Genomic DNA, 19801 nt, shown 5'->3' on the forward strand with positions numbered 1-19801 from the left:
CCGGACACCTTGTCTCCCCCTCTCAGCCGAGCCCGGCACATGGCTCTAATGTGCAGTGACAGAACAGCCCAGACCCCGCTGTTGCTGCTGCTGGACTATCTGACCACATGAGCCCCTTCAAAAAAAAAATCCACTTATTTACACACTGTCACACACAGATTATTAAGAACACATGAGACTGTGTATCATGATATTCTCCTACATTACAGACCATCAGGTCTTTCTTCTTTCTTGTTTTGGCTAACAAGATGAGACAACAGGGTATGGAAATCAGAAATGTGGGAAATCAGATGACAAAATGATTAGATTAGAAAAAAAGCAGAAGAGCTGGAAGTGACAGAATATCTCCACAAGATGGGGATATAGTCACTTTTGCGCAACAAAAAAAATCAAAAATGTTTAGGTTGTGTGGTAGTTGAGTTGTATTTAATATTTTTAGTGAATATCTTTCTTTGCTCTGAACTGAAACTATTAGAATTCTCACTTTTTTTTTACCAAATACAAACATATGTCTTATCTTGTGCATTATTATGAAATCCTGTCTGGGTCATTTCAAATGTTCCTATTGTGAAATTTTCATTTGCAGAATGCAGTGATTTTTGAGAAATGACTTTGGTATGTGGTGAGTATTTTTACACTAATCAACTTTTTACATTTTTACAAGTCTTCATTTGAGATAGTAAACCAGTAGGCCTACTACAATTGTTCCTCGGTAGCAATGGATATCAGTTTTACTTCTTCAACATAGCTGCTTCTAAAACACAATGTATTGTCATGGATATACTGTAACATTTGACCCTTGACCCTTTATTTAGGGTTTGCTGTTCATGTATTGATGTCCCTATAAATGCTACTATAAAGTCTTATAACTACACTGCCATTTATTCTAGCATAATATTTCTAGTTGAATACTTCTGTCCATTATGCACACAGAATACTGTTTAACTTTGACTGTCCTTTCAAATCTAACTTCAGGACTATTTCATGTAATGATACATTATTACATAGCTGGAAACGTGTTAGATTCTGTCTGTGGATGGTAACATGTCACGGTTATGTTGCCTCTAGTGGTTTCAGAGTTGTATTACAGGACACAGAGGGGTGCACACACCGTTCACATTTTTTCAACCCCGATGCTCCTCCTCTCTCCACGCTGTACCGAATCCTCCTCAGAACTCGTTCCACAATTTTGCTAACACACAAGAACCTCTTTTTTTGTGGCGGCGGACAAACAACATGGCAGATCTTGCAGTGCAGCCCAGGGGAGGAAGCGGCGGGATTGTGGTAATTTAATAAGAAAACACGACAGGGAATGCAGAGCAAGTGCTGCCTGGTGGTGCTAGCAGTGCAGGGGAAAAAAAAAAAAAAAAAAAAAGTTTACTCATTCATGGATGCACACACAGGCTTCTGCTGCTTCGCATTCACATTAATCTGCATATTTAGAGCCACAAATGTCTCTTAGGCTGATGTTGAGCCGTCTTATCAAATGTTGAGGCGATTAAAAAACAAAACAATAGTGATGTGTTAACTGCAACATAATGTTACAATTTGTTTCCCCTCTCTCAGATCGCCGATGATTGGCCGGGCTACAGTTTAGACCTGTTCAGCTACCCTGCTCACTACTCCGGAGACCTGGATTGTGTCGTTATTCCGCATGGCGTCATCATGGACAGGTACAGGGCCGCCCCTGGCCCCTGGCCCCCGGCCCCCCCATTACAAAATGACTGTATCACGAAATGCCATTTGGGTTTACACCCTTTATTAGTAGGAACAAATCAAATGAACAGCCTCTATCAACAGTGGAACAAGCCTTTTACAGATGCACACGTCGTGCGTTTTCTGGATGCAAAGTCATCAGTGAGGTCGTCACATGACAGCCGCTGTGCCACTTCTGAGTTGATGCTTATGATAGCCAGGCCACTCAAGCGTTCTTGCGCCATTGATGAGCGGAGGTATGTTTTGATGAGTGACGGGTGACGTGCGGGGCGAGGCTGCTTCGGTAGACATGGTGCTTGGTGGCCCTTGTGACGTACTGGGCGCTGGCTCCGCGTCACCCTTTAGTAACAAACTTCAGCATTGACCCTGTTATGACAAGAAATCCATCACACAAGCAGATTATTAAGATTTGTTTTGGTCTTAATGGTAAATTACACAATGAAATGAATGTAAATACTAGCCTCACAAAGATTAAAATGCAATTAATGCAAATACGACTACAACTAATAATAATATTCATTATGATTTGATTTGATGATATTTCTATATTTATTATTATTATATTATTTATTTTTACATTTTGTATTTAGGTTCTATATTCCTACACTGCTGTTTGCTGCTGCAACGCTTTAAATGTCTCCATTGTGGGTCAAATAAGAGATTATCTTAATTTATCTTATTTTATCTAATCTTATATGTCTGTTATGAATTAAATTCATCAAGAGATGGCAACATTTTACCGCCATAAAAATAGCCCAAAACTTCTATTGATAGCATGAATGATAGGTTATAAACCTGAGCCAACATACGACCACCAACTGGTCAGTTAACCACTCCTTTTTCAACAGAGGTGAATGTATATGCAGTTAACAAGATTTCACATTCAATAAATGATAATCAGGGCCGCTGGAAAATGTAATCTCCAGTCCACATCTAGACAGAATGATCCTCTCTTCTGTCTCATGATTAGCAGGCTAGCAGCTCGGGTGTTTATGCCACAAAGTTTTTCTCTTTTATTTCAACAACATACCTTCAAGTGAAGCACGAGCCTCCTCTGGTTTTGACTTTTTCTTTCTTTTGCTTGCTCCCGGTTCATATTGCCGTTTGGAGGCCATCTCTCCACCTGCATCCAACTGCCTGTCGGCGCATCTGACCGCTGATTGGTCAGATGCTGCGTGATGTCAATCATTGCGGCAACGCGTGCGGTGTCAGATTACTCGTCTCTTATTTTTTTTCTCTCCTGCCTCGGGCTTGACCTGGTGCTCTACGCGCGCGCCTCACGGCAGCGATGCGCATCCTTTGCGCATTTGCAGAGAATGCGTCCCCTTGCGCAAAATGGGGCCCCCCCCCATGGATCGTGAGGCCCTACGCACAGCGCGTGTTCTGCGTGTAGGGAGGGGCGGCGCTGGACAGGTACAACACTAAACCAACAAGTCTGATTTACTTATTGAGCTTCCCAGACGTTTCTGCTCCTGCTTCTCTGAGGTTGCGTAAAACGTGCCTCTTGACAGTTCTCCAGGACTTTGTGAAGTTTAGGGGAATATTATGCGTCCATCAAAGCTTGATCCAAAGACAACTGGACTTAATTGATGATCTTGAAGACCTTTAACCTCTCCTCCGAAAGGCTCGACCAATAGCATGCTGATGAGACATTTCTAGCTCAATCCAGCAGCTAGTTTAGAACTGAAGAAGAACTGAAGGAGAGGTAACACGCCTTTAAGACCTTCAGTTACTTTGGATCAAGCTTTGATTTACCATGACCCGGATGAGAACCTACACGGACAAATATCATATCATTGTACATCGTGACTGGTACAAGACATATTATCTTCAATTAAATGATTACTGTAAAGTTTTGAAAGAAGCCCACAAATTAAGCAGACAGACCCAATATACTATAATAAACTATATTACCGTATAATCTAATTTAATATTGTAAATCCGCAACACAGTACACAGTGACAGGCAGGCATTGTATAACCCGACCTGATTTCTTCTTGACCATCAGCCACAACCCAAATGTTGTATAGTTTACATTGTGTGTTCATAAGGGACTCATAAAGTGAATCAGTGGTCAACTGTTGGAGAAGCAGTGTGTGATGTGCTGTGCATGTTAGTGTAACCAAATCCTTTTTCCAACAACACTTCCTTCAAGGGCATTAATGGTTCAAGAAGGCATTACAATTACACGTCAGCATTTACAATCTAAAAATCTGTGCACAAAATAATCCAAAGCGTGAACAAAAGCCATCCATGACAACAGACAAAACAGTCAGTTTTGTTTTATTTGTAACATGCAATGCTAACATTAGGACAGATCTTTCATACAGGGTACATTTACCTGCAAACCCCTGCAGCTGTAAACGTTTGACCTGAAATACAAGACCACAACTCTTTTAAAGAGTGTTTAAAAGAAAGCTCATTTTTTTCAAAATCATTTCCAGGACAGAACGTCTGGCTCGAAACATCATGGATGACCTCGGGGACCATGACATCGTGGTGCTGTGTGTTCTGAAAGGAGGATACCAGTTCTGTGCAGACCTGGTGGACAGGATCAAGGCTCTCAGCCGAAACTCCGACCGCACCATCCCCATGAGGGTTCACTTCATCCGCCTGAAGAGCTACCTGGTGAGCCTCTGCACGCCGCTGATACACAGACAGCTATCAGGCGTCGTTCACTGTTTGACCTGAGTGACGCATGTGAGAATTGAGATGCGGCCTTCGTGCTTTACTTTATCAGCCATGATGTTTCCCTGAGTCCCATGACTCAGTCAGAAGATGTGTTGAGCTATGTTTCATACAGCGTTACGACAGTGCTATCTTTGTGTTACTCTTCTTTGAATGTGCTCTTTCATGTGGCCACCATGAAGATTGGAGAAAAATACCACTGAAATAAGAATAGGGACATGATATTATATGATTAAGCTGAACTTTAATCTTAAATTCATAATTTGTTTCAAATTAAAGAGATGACTCCTGGGGCGCCAGTTTGGCTAGCGGTTATGTCCCACCCCATGAACAGAGGTTACTGTCCTCGCATGTTGCATGTCATTCCCCACTCTCTCTCTGTCTCTCTGTCTCTCTGTCTCTCTCTCTCTCTCTCTCTCTCTCTCTCTCTCTCTCTCTCTCTCTCTGTCTCTCACTCCCTGACTTCCTACTCTATCTATTGTGGTCGTCACATAAAGGCATAACCTAATTAAATAACCCAGAGACGATCCTGTCCATAAATGAGACAACCATTATGAAAAGTACCAAAGTAATGTAGTCCTCTAAAATAATGTCCTTTACTTTTCTAACTCACTTTGCATCAAATAAAAAAAATTTATAGCCACATTATCTGAGATATCGTATTATAATTTATGACATATACTGTATATTCCTAAAAGCATAATCATAAACTCGTGTAACCTATCAAACCATGCAACAAATCAAACTTGTATCTTTTCCTTATCCTGCTCTCTTACCTCCTCAGAACGACCAGTCAACAGAGGACCTTCACATACTCGGAGCAGAGGATTTGTCTTTTTTAGCTGGAAAGGTAATTACTCTTCTCACCAACCCTCAACTGAGCACAACCTCGTTTCTACAGCAACTTTTCTTCAAACAAGCAGCTCTGAGTGCTTGAAATACAAAACAAACACGTAAAATACAAGAAAATAAAAGACAACAATCCGTTAAACTTTGCAGGACTCAACATGCGCACAAATCAGATAAATATTTTTTTACACACTAAATGAATAAAAGTCAGTAAAAAGTGTAAGTAAGACTAAACCAAAACAGGGGATACAACATGTAAATAAATGCACTAATGACAACAAGGACGCAGGTTAAAACATAACTTCAAATTAAAGTTGGCTCAATAAGAAAGGTCTTAAATTTCCTTTACAAAATGCAAAGAGAACTTAGCCTTTTTATATCCAGAGACAGTCATTTGAACAGTTAGGACATAAACACAGAGGGTTCTGCTGGTTCTTCTGTGGCACATACTTATTATAGCACACCATTATTCACTGCCTGACTTTTAATAGATAACAGCCCCAGAGTCCAATGGAGCATTACTTTAAGCTTAATTATTGTATTACTATATTTTACTGTAAAAAACAGAGACTGCTAAGTGACCTGGTGGGTGTTGATAGATGTTAGCCTCCAGAGGGCAGCATTGCTTCTCCTTCTCCATCTTTAAGAAATGGAAGGAGATCAAAGATGGCAGTTTCTGACCAACCCAACGGTGATCAGATGCAAATTGTAGTAAATCGATTGTCAAAGGCCTCTTCACTTTCCCTCAGAGGAGACAGTTTGTGTGAGTGAGAGGATTTATCTGCTTTCGTGGTGGATGACAGTCTAGTTGTGACAGACTGACTCTTCATCTGCTTCTATTGATATCGTGTCAACAACATCAGAACACAATCTTTGTGGAGGCTTTTTCTTTCCGTGTTGTTGTTTTTTTTGTTGCTGTTCCTACAGTTAACCATCGGGTCAAATTTCCAACCAGATTCCCAATAAAGGGTTGGCCACACGATGAATTTGATTGATAAAATAAGATTGTTTTGAAATAAGGAATATATATTTGGATTACAATAAACTGTCTTAATTCTTTAGATTTCTTAATCTCTATTTTTTTTTTGGGGGGGGGGTTCTGATTAAATATGTTTTACTTTTATGTCTTTATGCCTTTAAAAGTTAGTCAAATAAATCAGCAGATTAAATATGACCCTTCAGTTAATGTTCTTCAAACTTAATGACAAGGAGACCTTGCTCTGTGTGAATGAGCTGCAAGCAAATAGCTTATTCACTTATACTATATATTTTGATAATAAAACATTTTAATCAAATTGCATGTCTTTATGTTGTTTGTACAGCAGATGTAAAAAAAAAAAAACAACAACAGAAACAGCACTAGTATGTGAGAGTGTGAATGTCTGCAGAGTGGCGTGTGTGTGTGATTGTGTGTGTCTCTGTGTGTGTGTCTCTGTGTGTGTCTGTGTGAGACTCCACTACTAAAGGAGTCAGTGAGAGTATGTCTAAGTAATATAAATCAGCTGATGTGAACACTTACGGACACACACACACCCTTAAGCTGATCACACACTCACACATGCACGCAGTAATGTTCCCTGAAGCGAGGCGTGGCAGAAATGCCTGAAACATGAATAGGATATGAGGTAGTAAGCTTGAGTCACTGCCAGCTGCTTTGCTCAGTATTTAAATTGTGAGTGTGAAATCCCAGAGCTCCCTGTGATGTACAACTAAATTTAGCCGCCTTTTTGTACCACAATGCTGCACTGTTGGTGGAAGAAGTGAACTAATTGAATGACAAGGACTATGTTCTACACTCTAGCTTTCCCTCTCTGTTTCCACTGTGATATATAGCTTATTCCTTTTGTATTTCTCCAGGGTTTACTGCACTCTAAATAAATCTGTGCGAACAATGAGGCTTAAACAAAAGCATAAGCACATGCTCGGCTAAATCCTTTGTTTGAAAAGTAGAGTACAGTGCATAGAGTTCCATGGCAGCTAAAGGATTTTTATCTTTAAGTTGACCTGAGGATCACTCACACTAAATAGTGCCCGGTTGTCTCAAGTTGATTAGACAAACATTTCAGCTATTTCATTGACATTTAAAGACGGACTGTAAGAGCCATGGTTTCCAATCTGGATGAGGCTTTGGTCTGCTTGTTATCAGAAGTGAATCGATGATGTCTTTTCAGTTCAACTTTTCCTTCAGTTTTCTCTTACTCTGCAACAAGTTTTTCCTTTTTATTGTTAAACATATAAACAAATGCAAGTTAGGCTTTTTTTATCTGAGTTCAATTGCGTGTCTTACCTTGGAATGCGTGTGTCATTGATGAAAAGATACGGTCGGTTTGTTATCTGCTCCTGAACAGGAATAATTGTTTGCTTCCCTCCCTCTCTTCTCTCCCAACATGCTCTCCTAAGAACGTACTGATTGTGGAGGTGAGTCGACCGTTTTATTTTACGCTCTGCCTTTTTTTCCTCTCCACTGGCCGATTGTATTTTTGTTCGTCTTCAATGGCTATCCAGGTCATGGGGAGCCATTTAAAGTTCTTTCCTTACAACTGAACCTGAGTTTAATATGAGGAAACCTCTTAGTTGGCTGACCTATTTTGGGGAAATAAGAGAGCTGCTTTTTTCTCTCCAAATGAGAATGAACTTTCTCTTGTAAGAGAAATCATTGATTCTTGTCTGAGGAGACAAGGATGGAAGAAAATTACATTTTCTGAAACAAAATCCACAATTATAACAGCAGTCACTGGTCAGTTCCCAAACATCTGTGACTCTGCCCCTGAGCCATTTATTGACTTCTATTGCAATAGGTAACAGTAAGTTTTCTATTGTAGACTTTTAAATTAGTCTTTTTAACAAGCTTTGATTTTAACAACGATTGGAAAATAACTAATTAAAAGCTGCTTGCAAATACATTTTCCAAATTATAGCTTATGGCATGGTCATGTATAATGTCAATGTGAATGTAGCTGCCACAATAATAAGTCAACTGCAGAGTCAACTCAAAGGAGCATTTGTTCCATTTTACAGCTCTTTGTTTTGATTTTACAGTGCCTTTCATCCGCTAGGTTTTTAGCAAAATGAGCAACCAAGTTAGTTAGCTAAGCAACTAGCTAGTTAAAAAAGAAAGTAGCTAAAGAGCTGGACATTTCCCCCCCAAAAAAACTTCAGTACAACTAAAGAAACGTTAATGATATTTATCAGGTGAATAAGAGATGATGGCAAATGAATGCTAAAGTTGCTGAACTGTTTACAAACATAAAACATTTTACATTTATATGTGTCTGTTGTGTTTTGCAAAGGAAATAAAAAAGTAATGATTAAAGGCTACGTTTGATGCAAATACACTTTACCATGGTTTTCTAACACTAATATGTGTCCCTAAAGCCTGTCTACCAACCACCCAGTTATGAGAAAAGTCCATCCTCTTCGTCTTTTACCTGCTCCACTCTTCAGAAAATGTGTGCTCAAACAGGCCGCCAGAAAGTCCAAACCACCCAAGCCCTTCCAGAGGGGCGTGGTCAGACACAGCTCATTTACATTTAAAGCTACAGACACAGAAACAGCCTGTTCTGAGCAGGGCTGAAAAAGAGGGGTTTATAGGCACGATCAAATACAGGATCAGAGTGGATTTTTAGCTAGAAATTTCACAGACATGTTTTTGGGAGCTCTGAGACTTGTTTAAACTGGTTTAAAAGGAGGAGGGTATGTGACCTATAAAAATCCATCCTGTATTTTAAAAGGAAGAGAAGAAGAATGTATGAATACTGAATGGTTTCAATCAGGATGACTAACTCTTTCTTGACTGGTGACCATATGTGAGTCAGGAAAGTATAATTGTGTAAGAGCCTTTAAATACATTAGAACATTAACATGGAAAACTAAAGATAGATTCTACATAGGCAACACTTTTTTTCCCTTTTTGTGTTCTAAAATAGCACAAAAACAGTGAAGAGCTTTTTAATACTTCTAATTGATTCACATTTAAGCACGAACACTTTGTAAATGAAAAACAGGACATTCCAGCAGTCTCTCCTAATGTTTTTCCCTCTGCGCATACCCTGTAACAGGTCAAAAATGATAGCACAAGTATGTAATTACAATGTGACGGTCTTGCTGACCTACATTTACTTGACAAGGATGACAAAACAGACTCTTGTGGCTTTGTTCAACCACTACACGTACCTCTTCCAAGAGGTCAGAGATTTTAGAGTAAAATATCACTGGATGGTTTAAACTTCCCTTTTTTTAGTCACTTTTTTTAATAAATAGTTATGAAACACAAATCCAGTGTGACCAGCTTCTTCCTTTTCACCTCTACATCAGATTTTTTCTGCATTTCCGTTTTGACATTCTTCTGCTTTCTTAATCCAGTTTGTCTATCTTTCCTCCTCCCTTCGCAGGCCATTGTAGGCACCGGAAAGACAATGAAGGCTCTCCTGAAGCATGTTGAAGCCTTCAGGCCCAAAATGATCAAAGTGGCAGGGTAAGTTGTGGCTGTACAGACATCAAAACCGAACCAGCCCACTTTTGCTGCTTTGTGAATCAGTCAATTTCCGCTTTCCAGTCTAGACAGGGGAGAAAATAGCGCATAGGTTTCAGCTCCTATGGTGTTCAAATTACTACTGCCTCTTAAAGTGCTTACAACAGGTAGGAAGAGATGTATAATGCTCTGTTTGTTTTTTTGTTTTCATCAGATTGTTGGTGAAGCGAGTTCCGTATAACTCAACATGCCTCCCTGACTGTACGTACCCGACCAACCCTTTTTGATGTGTTCATGAGTCAGTGGTTTATTCAGAATTAAACAACTGTTGCAGCTTGTTAGTGACTGAGTCAGTGCACCGGGGAAAAACAATTAATTTTCCACTTTGTTTCAGATGTCGGTTTTGAGATACCTGATCGCTTTGTGGTTGGGTATGCCCTGGACTACAATGAGTACTTTAGAGACCTAAATGTAAGTCGGGGCCTTTTTTTTGTATTATTCAGAGGAAGACATTTTAATGAGTTTCTAGTATTCCTGATTATTAAACATGCTTTAAATAGGGACATTTTGTATTGTCTGTCATGTTTGATCTTCTGATTGTTGTTTTTCTGCTCCTTCTTCAGCATATCTGTGTGATCAGTGAAAGCGGAAAGATGAAATACAAGATTTAAAAAGGGGAAGAAAAAAAAAACAGAAAAGGGATTTTAAAGAGACAACTGTGACACAGATGTCAGCTCGCAGCAGGCCTGAACATTTTCCCGGAGATACCGATCACTGCTACAACGGCTTTCATGACATTGGATCTCAAGCGTCCGTGTTTTATTATACATTCCTTCTATGAGATGTTTATCAATAGGACATTTAAGCTAGTAAATATGTTGTTTTCAGTAATGATGTGTACTGATTCACATTAAGATGTTACATTTTAGACTACTGCTACTGTTTGCCTTATTCTTTTTTAGTTTCAACCAAATGTATGCCTTATGAAGAATTTGATAATCGTGAACTGTATGAGTGTAACATTTTAACTTTGTGTGTGATGAGATAACTTACAAAATGTATTTTTTCATGAGGAAATTAGTGATAGAATTTCAAATGTTTCTACAGCTTTTCAGTGCTCATCATGTAGCCCTCCTGCTGCCATCTTTGATGCTCAGGGGCAAAGTAGTTTTGTAAACACTAAGTGCACTAACTCACCTACCTCTTTTTGAGTACAGATTTTAGGTTAAGTGAGATACCTTTTTGGTTTCTGCATTCTACTTTTATAATTTAACATATTAGTAAAGTATTTTAACACCTCTGTGGTCTGTTATTATGAATTATTCACACATACCGTCCTGAGCAAGCGATGTACTTTCAGATGTTCATCAAGATACTTTAAAGTAGTTTATTTGTGAGCTCGCTAGACAGAAAAATCTTGTGATGCTCTTATTTTCTTAGCGTGGTGATGTATAGTAGAAAGCCGTGCTCTCAGTCGTCAAAACGTCATTCTTCGGGCCTGTTTTAATCATTTCTTTTCTTAGAATCCTAGATTGGTTGATGCCACTCAGGCACTAGGATACATTCTAGTGAAGTTGATGTTACAGAAAGCTAGCTCTTTCAAAGAGCCCTCAATTTTCAAAACTCAATAAGTTTTGGTAATCAAATGATTGTATGTTGCCTGGCACAACTATCCTGAAAAATTATACAATTTTTTTGTTAAAAGTAGGAAGAGATAATTGACCTGTAAAAGAAACAAAAGAGTGTGTTATTTAGAGCTGCTGTGCTCTTAGTATATACACCTGACATATGACTCCGTCTCAAAGCAGGACTGTTTTTTGTTTTTTATGTACTGAGATCTACTGGGGATTACAGGGAATTGACTGACCCATTTCACAGGATTTGGCTGTAAGAAATTACTTGACCACATACTCTAATAGAATAATATTATTACTACACTTTAATATTTGATCGTTAAATTATTATTGTTGATGCCATAAGTTGTGAATACTACAATTATGGGTAGATGGAGCCAATAGAAATGCCCTTGCTAGCCTTATAATCTACTGTAGTGGGCTACAGACTTTTCTTCTGGAGTAGTTTGCAGAGATGCAAATAAATGTATTCTTTTCAGTGGCTTTATTCTCAGTAGAACTAGTGGAAGTAGAACTGGCTGGACAGGACAGCTTTGTGAAAGTCTCCTCCCTTAACTGACCTCTGCAACAAAAGCTGACAAACCCCAAGAACAGGTGGTCCCTTATGTTGGGGAGGAATAAAGGGGACAATTCACATGGTCTTGGGAATCTAAGCATTTATTTAAGTCCACAGCCAAAATCTGTGAACAAGTAATACAGTAAAGGGCCATCCATTTCGATTTTGTACTGCATGGAGTGATAAAAGCCAAGTTTATATGCTGTTTGGTATGTTTGGTATGTTTAAATGCACAGATCTGGGCGCTGCTGTGCACTGCTCTCCACATGCCAGCCCTGCTCGACCTCCCTTTGAACCAGGGCATGTGACTCCCCGTTCAGTCTTGTTTGTATCAAACGAAAGCGTGTGAAGCGCTTAAAAGAGTTGACTTTCTGTGTCAATGTGTATGTGTTCCTTATATTGTTTTCCACATGAGAAGAGTGGCGGCGTGTCGTCGACAGGTTGTATACATCAAGAGGTAACGGTTAAAAAAAAAACCCACCACATTTAAGAGTACAGCAAGGACTTTTTGTAAACTCAAACCTAATTGGTCCTAGCGAATAGAACGCCGCTCGTGATTGGCTGAGAGTGTCCTGTTGACCGAAGGTGGACTCCCAGAGAGTCGGGAACGCTGGAAGCAAAAAATTCCAGCTACGAAACTGCACCATGCGCCTCCCCTGAGTGAGTTTGGAATAATCACCGGGAATCCGTTTTTAGTCTAAACATGTTATAAATGACACCGCCTGCCAAAAGAGGAACTCCCACGCTATGGTTTTACTTTGTTTTATCACTATTATGGACAAACGCCTCCGCCGTCGCCCGACTGTAATGACGCTTCGGAACTACACAGGTAACTTTGTTTAACTCCAGTCGTTAGCATGGGTGCTAGCCGCAGCGCTATCAGTGTGTCGCCTCAGTTGGCATAGTAGTTGCTTTTGCCGACTTAACTCGTTTCAGAAGTAGAATTCAGAGAGTATGTGATGTGAAAAGTTGGTACCGTATGCCATATCGCCATTTTAACCTTTTTTGTGATGTTTTTTTCCTAATAAGTAACAAAGGAAAAGCTACTTTTGTTAGTCGCTCGAGAACAACAGCTCGACACGCTCTGTTCGTGCTTGAATTGACCATCGAGCTCAAACAAGGGAAATTCAAATTCACCATCTCTAAATCACGTAATCTTTCCATTAAATGTTGACACGATCTTAATATAACAAGTTGAAGTTACTTGAGATCTGAAACTCGGTTTACTTGTGTTTGTTTTAACTTAATTTGGAGTGTGACGGACCTTTATTTCGCCTCGCCTCTGTCTATAGTCCACTTGTTGCTGGCCATTCATTATGCAGTGTTGCCTATCCACGCTGGTGTGTTTCAAGCTGATGACAACAAGTCTACATAGTTGTTGCATGAATAACACGTTGATCATATGGTTTGTCACATCACTATCTTGCAAATGTCCACAAAAAATGAGGTACAACTTAAGTGAGGCTACAATTTTACATCTATACAAATACAGCTTTTTTTCACATTTCATATACAATTTTGCTTATTTGTATTCAGCCGGTTCCCCGACCTCTCAGCTTAAAACCTTAAACAGTCGACACAATCATCAGGTAGAAACTAGCATTATGTTAGGACCTGTTGCATAATGTTAATAGGACAAAATAAAGCACACACGGTCTACAATTATGTGTGTTAAACAACTGAGGTATTGATTCGTCTTGTTTTACACATCCTTGAACTGCGTGAGACACTCTCAGCAGTCAATTTAAAAATCTGTCTGTAATTGATCAGAACAAAAAGTACGGTATTTATAATACACTCATCTTTTCCTTCTTGTTTTAGCAAATGGACCAAGATATCAAGCCAGAATGGAGGTGTGAAATTTAACAACGTGGAGCATATTTTCTTGCATCCTGCTGGAGATACCTTTTCGATGTGGGCGTTCACGGATAACAGGATTTTAAGTCAAATCGAATGATGGCATCACGTTGGGTTCATTCTTGTGAAGATGATGAGCGACAACAAGCAAGAGCTTCTTTCTGTGAGGTAAATGAAACACAAGTCTGACTAAATGAATGTAAGCTTAAAAATGTGCACTCCGTTCTTTCCAGCCTTCCCCTTTCCTGTTGAGTGTTGCTGGGGGACTAATGTGTTTGACAAACATGCCCTGCTATTTGTGCTTATAAAGACTCATGTTGTTGTTTTGCCCTTCATCTCACTAGTGCGTCATTACTTATCTTTTTTGAAAACTTGTATGGGAAGATTTATGTCAAAAATGTGACTGCACTTTTTTCTCATTACCTGCTTTGGTTGATCACTGTAGACTAAGAGATACAATGACATGTTACAGTTGCAGAGCAGCATCTAATTAGATTTGAAATTTTAATCAAACTTATTGCTAGCGGATGTAGGAGGAGACAATGGCGTTGGAGTGGTTTAAGACCTGTCTTTCAGATTTTTAAGCTGTGACCCATGTAATACCAGACAGGACACCATCTGCTGATCTGAAGCTTGTTGTCTCCATGAAGACCTTTATGGTGGACTAGGTAACATCCCAGTCCCCTTTGAAATGTAAGGGCGTCTATTTATAGATCCATAGTTTTCCTTAATTTTGTCCATTGCCTGTGATCTAATAATTAGCCCTTCACTTGAGCGTCCATGCTTCTATGTAAATCGTCTGTTGAATAAGGGATGTAAAGCCCCTTATGTTGTTACTTCTCACTGACTTATTTGAGATCATTGGATAGTGTTCTCCATGGTAGCAGAGAAGACCCCAGAACATCAAGTTATGGTCAAAGAGCAAGTCTCAAGAAATACGTTTTACGAAAACAATTCTTGATGGTATAACAATTTGAGCTCCTTTAGAAGTCATACTGCAGAGACTGCTGTTATGCACTTGTGTCTTTTTACAGTCACAGCTAACACGATTAAAATGATGTGATTTCCTTTGTTATTAAAACCATGTTGATAACTTTTATAAGATTTTAATAAATCTGGGATGACACCTAATGTTTCAGATACCTCTAGTCCCAGAAAATAATTCCAAACAATATAAAGGTGTTTGTTTCCCCTGTAAAATTATGAAGTGACAGTACGCAAAAATAAATTAAAAATATATTTATATTATATTTTTTCCAATAATTTAAATGAATATGAATCAGTTCTTTTTTATTCGTCCACTGCAGCCAGTGAACTCCTTACCAGTCCTCCTGATGTAACCACCTGCTGTAGTCTCTGGACCTGAGATTTTCTGGAAATGATGACACTGTTGATTTGTCAAAATTTGATAAAATGGTTGCAATTAATAACATTTTATGTGTGTTTATTGGGTTTTTTTGCATAAAAGAAGTTGTACTAGTCTGAGATGACAGAAGGAGGTGAAAAAATATGGATTATATTGGGTGTGCTTAGGTTTTAGTGAGAGAGAGCATGGCCTAGATGTTGATGGAAAATAGCAGCAGGAAGGGGATGCTGTATTTTCTCAAATGTACTGAAGATAAATCTTTGAAATAATTGGAGCTCTTATCTAAGATTGTGACTTGAAGTGCCTTTAAAACCTATAAAAAAGATACAATTTTATTTTCTGATGATGTCTGACTCACAGAGCTCTCTGTTAATTTTCCCTTTTCTGTTCTTTGTTCACTACTTTCATTTGAGACAAAACTTAGCTCTCCTGTTCCTCTAACTCTGTACTTAAAACCTTCTTTTCTCTTGACCATTTTGCCACCATTACAGCCATTGGCCTGGTAGATAGTGCTTGTGTATGTTTTGCTGACTTGGGTTTTTCTGGTTGTTTGTGAGTGTTATTTTTCATCCTCACTGGATTGTTTGTCCACTTTATCAGCTGGAAAGAGCATGGTATTTCAGCTGAGTCCAAACAGCGGACTGAGTTGGCTCAATGTCTTCCTTTACTTGATTCCTCTTGTCAAATCTATGAGACCTTAGAAGACGTTTAGTCTGGTCTGAGATATGTTTGTGATAATTTTCACATTAGTTTGCCTTGAGGTAACTATTCCATTGAACTATATCATGTGATAAACTTATGTCCTAATAAACAAACTTGCCCCCCCCCCCCCAATACCCACTTGGCAGAGCGTTATGCTGAATAAAGCAACAGAATGAAGATACTGAAATTAATTACTAATTAGGATGATTAACATGATCCATTTTTAGAACTGTAGTGGGCTGTTGACAAACAGACCCCCTGTCCCCATTATGTAGTCCTCATTAAAGCTCAATGTTTATCAAATTTAGGCCTGCTGCCTTTTACAGAACCCCCACACAGACATTGTATGGCTAACTGATGGCAATCGGAAGGAGAGATTGTGCTTCAATTGGATAGAAGATGTCTGTTAATTCCTGTTTCCTTATGGTTGTGTCTGCAATGCCTCATGGGAAATCATGAGGGACGGTTTGTATGATTCCGTTTTTAGTCGTTACCCTTCTTTAGAGTGAAAGATAACTTTATTTTTAGAAATGTAACGTGTTATTCTGTATGGTAAAGCAACTTTAAATACAACCAAAACAAATTCAAGAATGTATTTTATTTTTTTAAAGACAATGTAAATGTTATAAGTAAAATATAATCAGCTGGGTTTTTGAAAAAAGTCGAGGGGCTTCAGTAATTTTATTTTGTAGATAAGAGTGATATTCAACCAGTTCAGTCTCATTCCTACATGCTGTTGTTTACAGTTAACATCATCTCTTCTGGCCTGTTCATATTATAAATTTATATATTGTTGTATTCTGTATTTAGCACCAAATCAGCACATGTTCATGCAGCACGAACAGTTAGCCCATATTAGACAGGAGCGCTAGCATCACAACTGTGCAGGGGCATCTTAGTCTCTCTGTGTTTCTCTGCAAACTATATAATATTTTCAATATACTCTTTTTGTGACAGCAGAATTGATAAGTACAGTGAGGGGACATTGACCACTAGTTTATTAAGCATAGGTGGCATCATACTCCTGAATGGTAGGGGGAAAAGCCTGAACAGTTTATCAAACAGTTGGATGGTATTGATTTCTTTGGGAGCTTTCCAAGTAAAGTCTATGTCGGAAACACTAGTTTATTTATTTATAAACTGCACTCAGAACTGATCATAGAACTTAATCAATATTCGGTGACACATAATATGTCACTAAGGAAATACACAATATTGGGCAGGTGTCCATACAATTCTGTTGTGTTGTACAACATGCATGAAACACAACATGAATTTATTCATTTCATGAATGCACGATCCTTACAAGTTATACCTCGTTATAAAGGTGGCTAATCAGGCTTTCCAACGCTATATAATACAACACCAATTAGTATTATTAAAGGGGTGAAATAAGTGACCGAAATAACATTTCCAACCTTTTTTTGAGGAGTTTATAAAACTCACCACGTGTTTGCAAGCCTGACTAATGATGCCTCTAACCTTGTCATGCACTACAAGGCTGAAACGCCCAGGCCTCACCAGTGGCCCCTGTATCATTATCTCAGGCTTTTCACAGTTAAGTGCTTGGTTTAAACTGGATGTGGTGTTGAATGTAGCAGCCAACAGAGAAGTAGGTTTCGTGACATTTTTAGGCTGTGTCCTTGTGTGATGTTTTTAAAGCTGATGTCATATGATGCTTGTAATGTGTCCTTTTGGTGATGTCAACAGTGGGTTTTTTAAGCACACAGGTCATGACGTGAGGTTTCAAAATATATGATGGAAATAAGTGGAAATTCCTGTTTCTTTTTTCAGTCTGTACTTAACCCTCTAGATATCAACATTTGTGGTATGTGCATGTGATGATTTTCCCCTGAAAAGTATTGGTTTGTCTGCCCTTCAATCGCTGTGATAGGGGAACCGCTGATGTAGTCACCTTTTAGCCTCTTAGAGACTGACTACATCTCTTTAATTTGCTGGTACAAATACTGTACCCTTTGTCCAACAAGAAATGTGTTTTCAATGGCTTTACACAGTTACGTCCATAAACAATTCTTGTGTAAGACAGAAATTGATATAAAGAGGGGTTTAAAGGGGAGCTGTAAGGATTATTGGTGAAGGTTTATTGCCACAACTCATTAAGCATGGCTGGAAAGCAAAGCATATGTACAAAAACATTTCCGAAAACTTGTCTGTCCCTCCAACGTTACTCTCAGTTCAGTCCTAGAGGTAACTATACATGTAGAAGCTGCTTCTCTGACCTGCTCCTCTGCTGTCTGCATGTTCGAGCGTTGCTGGGGCGCTGTCACACACCAGCAGACACTGATGCGCGCACACACACAGGCCCAACAGATCCCAGGAAAAGACCAGCAGTCTGTTAGTCTTTCAAACTTCCCTGCATGTCTGCAACTCTAAGCCTCAAGTCTGTTCAGGCTTTCTAAGGACGGAAACCCTAAAATCTTTAATTAAAAAAAGCTCTCTTGGGTCCTAAATCACCTGCGCACCATAGTATTTCATCAATATTACTCCAATAGAAGTGAATTGTTCTTTTGTCGGCAACCATTTATCTGCTGCACATTTATAAAATTCAGAATCATGGTGAAAATTTATGGAAGCAGGAAGCTTGAATAGATTGACCCGATAAACAAACAATGCCTTTGTACATCATAATGAAGGAACTTGACAAGCACTGCAATGATGTGGCTTATAAATGTGTTATAAAATTGTACAGATTTATGACACCAAGGAATGTGTTTAATAGTAAATGATCACATTTATTTTGTGGTTGACACAAAGGAAAAAAATATAGAATATCCACAGAGTAAATTGGTTCTGAGTTTGTAGAGTTACTGTTTGCAATCCAAGACACAGGCCTGGTTACGGCTTGAATCAAAGGGATGAAAAATAAATGCTTAACGAAAACTGACCCAGCTGTCTCACCCAGTGCAAATATCAGTCTATTTTGGTGATTCATAAATGGGCGAGAGGCATTCATTTGGGAGTAGGAGAGGATAGATGTTTTATTTTTGGTGTGGGTGTTTCCTTCATTTGCTAGTCTTTGAAGCCCTGTATTTTGAAAAGTAATCCCCTAATTCCCTCCTATATGCTGCCTTTTGGCCTTTTGTCACAAATATTTGAAAGCATTATTTGTCTGGTTTATCACGTTTCTCCTGGAGCCTTGCTTTGTTCTTCGTGCTTTATTATAGCCTTTTAGATTTTTTTTCATAGAATAAGAGGGAAGGGAAACCAAGAGGGAAATGTGTGTCTGGAATTTATTGACCTGGAATGTCACAGCAGTATTAACTATGAGAGTAGCAATGATAACACTGCTTGGCATGCGTCTGTCAGGAGGCCCGTCTGTCGTCCACATCTTAAGATCAGAGGGTTGGAAATTGCCCCTTTGCACTGGCTGCTAAATCAGTTCCAGCAGACAGGGATTGGCTCTATTCAGAGACATGCGGGGAGCAATGCAAGCATTTCAAACATCCAGTTGATCTATTGTCATTTCACTAGAAGCGTTTCTTCGGGAAAGGATTAAAATGTTTTTCCCCAGAGCTCCTACAGACAGAGAGTACAACATAGAAGTGCTGGTGTCACAGAACAGCCAAAGCTTGGCTTTAAGCAAAACCTGTTTTGCTAGTTTCGTCAAAATACACAGGTGTCAGATGCACCTGCAGCTCTGTTCCTCGGTCACAAACAGTAGTACACTGGATCCTTGTTTTTCCTACTTTGCACTTTGCACTACTTTTATAGATTTAACAGTACTTGAAACAGTTTTATATTTGTTTTGGAGATTAAAAAAAAAGAAAGAAAAGCAGAAGAAATCTGGTGGCTGATGAAAAATTCTGCAGTGCGAAACATGCTTTAACTTGATACAAACCTTCAGGCACACAGCGTACTTCTTATAAACAACACAGTGTTAGGCTCAATGTTCATCGTGTGACATACTGTTGATGTATTATTGGTGATGATGGTGGTTTAAA

At 39.0% G+C, this 19801-nt stretch overlaps 2 protein-coding genes across 4 annotated transcripts in view; both read left to right on the plus strand.

Annotated features, from left to right (window-relative positions):
• The first annotated feature begins 1121 nt into the window (after positions 1-1121).
• On the plus strand, positions 1122-11024 carry prtfdc1b (phosphoribosyl transferase domain containing 1b). Of its 2 annotated transcripts, none has more exons than XR_009674028.1 (9): positions 1122-1284; positions 1567-1673; positions 4161-4344; positions 5189-5254; positions 7654-7671; positions 9645-9727; positions 9939-10022; positions 10119-10195; positions 10348-10390. XR_009674028.1 is itself a non-coding variant. In XM_061044720.1 (9 exons), the coding sequence occupies exons 1-9, from the start codon at positions 1237-1239 to the stop codon at positions 10393-10395; spliced, it is 678 nt and encodes a 225-aa protein (XP_060900703.1). In that variant the 5' UTR covers positions 1122-1236; the 3' UTR covers positions 10396-11024. The 2 variants fall into 2 exon arrangements, 1 of the variants encoding a protein (XP_060900703.1); XM_061044720.1 differs by having other exon boundaries at positions 9939-9985; positions 10348-11024.
• A 1512-nt stretch (positions 11025-12536) lies between these two features.
• The window catches only part of arhgap21b (Rho GTPase activating protein 21b), a 32246-nt gene continuing 24981 nt past the window's right edge, over positions 12537-19801 (plus strand). The window contains exons 1-2 of one of the 2 annotated variants that reach the window (XM_061044722.1): positions 12537-12743; positions 13736-13939. In XM_061044722.1, the coding sequence (XP_060900705.1) occupies positions 13868-13939 (72 nt within the window). In that variant the 5' untranslated portion in view covers positions 12537-12743; positions 13736-13867. The remainder of the gene's footprint in view (positions 12744-13735; positions 13940-19801) is intronic. The other variant, XM_061044723.1, reaches the window with a different exon arrangement.

Source organism: Labrus mixtus, chromosome 8 (genome assembly GCF_963584025.1).
Source record: "Labrus mixtus chromosome 8, fLabMix1.1, whole genome shotgun sequence".
NCBI lineage: Eukaryota > Metazoa > Chordata > Actinopteri > Labriformes > Labridae > Labrus > Labrus mixtus.

Bases quoted from the DNA above. Each gene is read 5' to 3' on its own strand.
- prtfdc1b (XM_061044720.1), top strand. From the start codon at position 1,237: ATGGCAGATCTTGCAGTGCAGCCCAGGGGAGGAAGCGGCGGGATTGTG. The intron at 1,285-1,566 runs GTAATTTAATAA...CCCCTCTCTCAG, and splicing joins GAGGAAGCGGCGGGATTGTG to ATCGCCGATGATTGGCCGGG. The intron at 9,728-9,938 runs GTAAGTTGTGGC...TGTTTTCATCAG, and splicing joins AAAATGATCAAAGTGGCAGG to ATTGTTGGTGAAGCGAGTTC.